Genomic DNA, 5,227 nt, shown 5'->3' with positions numbered 1-5,227 from the left:
TCTTACCTTTGGGAAGCTGATGTTGCTTGGGAAATTGCACATTTGGCAAGTTGCCACTTGGGAAGTCGCCCTTGGGAAAATAACTTTGGAAAAGTATCTAACACCCTTGAACATACTTGGAGATTATGTGAAATAAAGAAAGTTTTGAAGCTAAATAATTTTATGTTTCTCCTTATTATCTTTACCCCACTTTAACTAGACAAAGAAAGAATGTAAAATTATTTTCTCGTATTTATATATAGATTTAAAGATATTTAAATATTTATATATTTGATAGATATCGGAAATCCACCATTAAAAAAATAAAAATCCGCAAAATTTGCAATGTTGCTTTTAAAAAAGGAAAAATCGCTGTTGTAAAATTAACCTTTTGTATTTTTCAGAAATGATGTAAGACTAAAGAATGCGGTGGTTGTTACGGTTGCTTCTGGCATTTATTGCCGTCATTTATGGTGTTGTTGGAGGTAGGTAAATCGAAAAATAAAGTTTATGAATTTTTATTAAACATTTTTTCTGAAAACGTTATATTTTTCAACCCAAATGTTTCTAACTCGTTCCTACTCATGTTACAAATATTTATGTACTTTTTTTAAAGTGTTATTATATAGTGTATCGATAGTCGACTGCATCATAACATATAATTTTTACGCAAATCAATTTATACCAAACTGGGTTTCGTTTGTTATTTTTAAAAAAAGTTTTCTACTCTAAGTTTATGGATACGCATGATAACAGTTTCCAGTTAGTAAACTTTACTATAAAATTGCTAGAACAACAACAACATTATCATCTAATAATAGACCGAATTTTCTATCTATCTATCTATCTGCAGTCTGCCAGGTTCTAATTTTATCAGACACAAAACAACTAATCTACAATAATAAAAACAAATATTTTTGATGTACCAAAGAGGTTTCTCTTCTTTATGATTTCCTAAAGTGACTTTTAAAAAATTTATTTCAGAAACAAAAAAATGTTCAGAAGGGGGGCATTTCGTCTCTTATTAACACTCCAATTTGTTTTGACAGTTTTGTCATAAAAAGCCATACATATAGATGTAAAAATGACTACAACAAATTTTTATGGTTTAAAGTTTTATTAATGAAATTTCAAATATGAACGGCAAAATTCTTAGGTTATGACCTGTCATAATCTTTTGCAAGAGCTACTTCTAATAATCTTAACCGGAGAAAAATATAAGTAGTTTAATTTGACTAGTTTTTAACCTATTTTAAGTTATTTTAAGTTCCCAATTGACAGCGGTAATCTTAAATCTTAATAGAATTCATATTTTAAAAAGTATTGTTGTTTCTTTAGCTTCAGAATTGTTTAACTGAATTTGGTGCAAACCAACGCAACGTCAATCTCGTGCAAAAGTGCCCAATTGCACTCAAAAAGAACGAGAAAAGATTAACTCTATTTTTAAATACTCCCTGATTGCAATGCAAAATATCATGCATGGTCATTCCATGATCTTGTTAGTTCTCACAACCTTGAATACAGATTCAGATTTGACAAATCTCAGAAGTGCATTTTTCCTTTAAACAAAGTTTTGAATATTTTTACAAATAAGTAAGATCAAATATTATTAAAATGGCTCTGGCTCGGCACTTTAAAAAGTGTACTCAGAGATACAGGGTTAGAGAGAGAAAATGGCAAACTAAAGAAACTTTAGATAGAGGTGTATATCCCCCATATACACCCCTGCACACAAATGGAAAATAAATAAATGGAGCTGCAAAAACCTTGAAGGCCTGCATTCATCTTTTAACGCTGTATTAACTTGGAGAATGGAAGTTTTTTACCCAGCTGGATTCAGATTTTGCTACTGCAGGGAGCTTTAAATATACATCTGGTTAGCTGTTATTAAGTGTCCGAATTCGTAAGAAAGACGTTAATTTTTTCGATTGAACCTGGTTCTATGTGTAAGCATCAAGGGAGCTTAGAATAGTCAGGTTCTTCTACAACTCTCTCCAGTTTCTAGTGGCTGAACAGAACCCTGTGAGGAATAATATGACAGTACACCCTACTTGGAAAAAAAAAGAAAATAATAGTGCAGAGAAGGAGGGGTGTGTGTGTCTCGCTTTCTCGCTCTTCCAATTCCTTCTCACCAGAAACAAAGAAAATTGAAATATAGAAAGAAGTATCATGATTGGTTGTGCACCATGCATGCACTATGATACAGGTTTATACTTTGCCGGCTGCAAGGAGGCTGTGAAGCAGTGTGTCAGAGATAAACTTACAAGAATTAATATTCTTTTGTCGAAATATCCACTCATACTTGTCTTTTCCCATTTGTCATTATTAAGGCGGAATTCTGACAATGGAAATCCTCAGAATTTTCAAACCCTGCTTAGTCACTTTTTTTTTCCAATCTGTAAGAATATTGAGGAAACTACACCTTCAAAAACTGTTGAGTCAGATATTAGTCAGATATTTCCCTTGTCTACAATAGACTAGATTGCGTAGATCTAAAATAGATTTACAGAAAACAGATCTATGATCAGATAAAAAAGATAAAATTTTAATTTTTTTAAAAAATTGTAAAAAAAAAACATTATTAACTAAATACTTATTTACTTGAAGGAAAAGCTAACTCCGTAACGTTAATTTATGTAAGTTCAAGAATATTACCAAGTTTTTTTTGTGACACCAGCCTCAACGAGTATCTTTGAAAAACTCAAAGGGACCCGAAGAGTAATTTCAAGTAAACGTCCATTAAAAGATGAAAATGTCCGATTCACACCTGTATCCTGAATAAATTAGATAACAGCTAGTTTATAATTGTTAAAACTGGCAATTTTCAAGTGTGGTTCCTCTACAGAAGTAACTAGCGCATTTCTACTGTAGGAAAACTTAAAGGAATTACCAAAAATAAGCATTTTTGAAACTAACATAAAGGGTTATTTGAAAATATGTTTATAGTTTCTTTAACTTAGAAAACTCTGAAAAACTTTATCGCTCTGTTCTAGGGTTTATCCTTTTTGTTGGAAGTGTTTACGGAGCAACATATTTCAGTAACTTCAACGCTACAGCGCAGGATATAACTGCTATATGTCTTATTTGCATTGGTAAGTCTTTTGACAGAATCAAAATTTGATCTAGTTTAAGAAGATAAATGTTTTTAAATTGATTAATCTTATGATTTGGTTTTTTTACGCTGATAAATTTTGACCTTGACAGAAAATATCAAAAAAAATTACCAAAAACAATCCCAAAATGAACGTGTTTTAACAATGTTTTTTTTTATTTTTGTGATAATTATATTGCAAAGTTAAATAAAGTTGATGGTTCTGATCTCCTTGCTTGGGATCTATAGTTACTGATTAATATATTGTATCAGGAGGAGTAATGGTTCTGATCTCCCTGCTTGGGATCTATAGTTCCTGATTAATATATTGTATCAGAAGGAGTAATGGTTCTGATCTCCCTGCTTGGGATCTATAGTTCCTGATTAATATATTGTATCAGGAGGAGTAATGGTTCTGATCTCCCTGCTTGGGATCTATAGTTCCTGATTAATATATTGTATCAGAAGGAGTAATGGTTCTGATCTCCCTGCTTGGGATCTATAGTTCCTGATAAATATATTGTATCAGGAGGAGTAATGCTTCTGATCTCCCTGCTTGGGATCTATAGTTCCTGATTAATATATTGTATCAGGAGGAGTAATGGTTCTGATTTCCCTGCTTGGGAATGGTAGTTCCTGATTAATATATTGTATCAGGATGAGTAATGGTTCTGATCTCCCTTGTTGGGATCTATAGTTCCTGATTAATATATTGTATCAGGAGGAGTAATGGTTCTGATCTCCCTGCTTGGGATTGGTAGTTCCTGTTCCAGGAGCTTCGGTCTCTCCTACACATTCTCCTTTTTCCTCCTCTTCTCCATCATCATTGAGGCCATTGCCATCATCCTATTTGTTGTTTTCAGGTGAACAAGATCTTGAAAAACCCTACCCCCTCCCTCACATAGATTCCGCCTGCTGTTAAATAGTCTCCATCAATTTTTAAGACAGGGTCTACTTTGAAGTGTCGCAACCCTTTAGGCTTTGATTTTACTGCTCAAATTTACATTTTCTGTAGCCTTTACATGTACATCTTTAGCTCTTGTTGTTAGTCTTGGTTTTAACGAGTAATTGTGAAAATTCTCAACGATTTTTGCTCAAGAGCTTGAGACCTTTAAATCACAGTGTTTTTTTTATGATTTTAAGAATGTTTGTAAGTTTTTTAATCTTTTAATTGTTTTTATTGTTTTTATTGTTTTTCTTAATTTTTAAAGAAATGTTTTTAACTATTTTTCAATGCTTTTAAATGTTTTTTTGTTTTATATTTTTCTATTTTTTCCATTTAATGATTTTTTTATTGATTTTCAATGTTTTCTGAATGTTTAAAATTTTTTTCTCGCTAAACTATGGAGGACAAATAATTATATTTTTTGTAAAAATTATTAAAAGGAAAATTACTTGCCATTTGATTTGCCATCTTTCATTTTTTCCCCAAATCATTAAATATCTCATTCTTCAAAATATTTTACCTTGTCAAGAAACTAAGGTATACAACAAATCTTTAATCATGTCTAAGTTTTTATCTGAATCATTTGAGCAAAACTGCCAAATCATATTTTTGCACATTTTTCTGTGACTTGTGAGATGTCAATACACTTTAGATATATCGACTAACTTAATCCATCGAAAAATAAAAGTAACGGATCAGTGTTTTCAGAAAAATTCAACAATACAAAAGTTCTGAAAAAATTAACAATACAAAAAGAACGACTTTCGTTTTCAAGTTTTGATTTCTAATAAGCTAAACGTAAACATAAACATGAAAACGCTGTCAAATAACGGAGTACTTACAAAACGCTTCCCCATACGTTGTTTCCTGCCACAAAACGTTTCCTCTACTAAATTTTTCCTTGAATAAATGCGTTCTGCTACAAAATTTTTCCTGCAACAAAAAGTTTACTGCTACAAAACGTTTCCTTAAAGGAAGTGTTCGCAAAAAGTAAAAGGGGGTATATAATAGGCTTAATGCGATAAAAAAGCGCTTTTGAACGCTACTAATCTTACTTCTATCTGTTGCGTCTATAAGGAGAAAATTGATAAAGACGTCTCATACCGAAGAGCGTAGCGCCCATACAAATTGAGGAAGTTGGAACATACGACTTAGACCGTAAAAAAATCAAATTAATATCAAACAAATCATTCAGATATTACAACCTATAG

General features: G+C 31.6%; 1 protein-coding gene across 2 annotated transcripts in view; it reads left to right on the top strand.

Annotated features, from left to right (window-relative positions):
* The first annotated feature begins 357 nt into the window (after positions 1-357).
* Positions 358-5,227, top strand: part of LOC111706951 (tetraspanin-6) — a 13,738-nt gene continuing 8,868 nt past the window's right edge. For both annotated transcript variants that reach the window (XM_023479907.1, XM_023479908.1), the window contains exons 1-3: positions 358-464; positions 2,973-3,071; positions 3,792-3,933. In XM_023479907.1, the coding sequence (XP_023335675.1) occupies positions 404-464; positions 2,973-3,071; positions 3,792-3,933 (302 nt within the window). In that variant the 5' untranslated portion in view covers positions 358-403. The remainder of the gene's footprint in view (positions 465-2,972; positions 3,072-3,791; positions 3,934-5,227) is intronic.

The sequence above is a fragment of the Eurytemora carolleeae genome, unplaced genomic scaffold (assembly GCF_000591075.1).
Source record: "Eurytemora carolleeae unplaced genomic scaffold, Eaff_2.0 scaffold753, whole genome shotgun sequence".
NCBI classification, from domain to species: domain Eukaryota; kingdom Metazoa; phylum Arthropoda; class Copepoda; order Calanoida; family Temoridae; genus Eurytemora; species Eurytemora carolleeae.
This window is presented reverse-complemented; position numbering and strand designations above follow the sequence as displayed.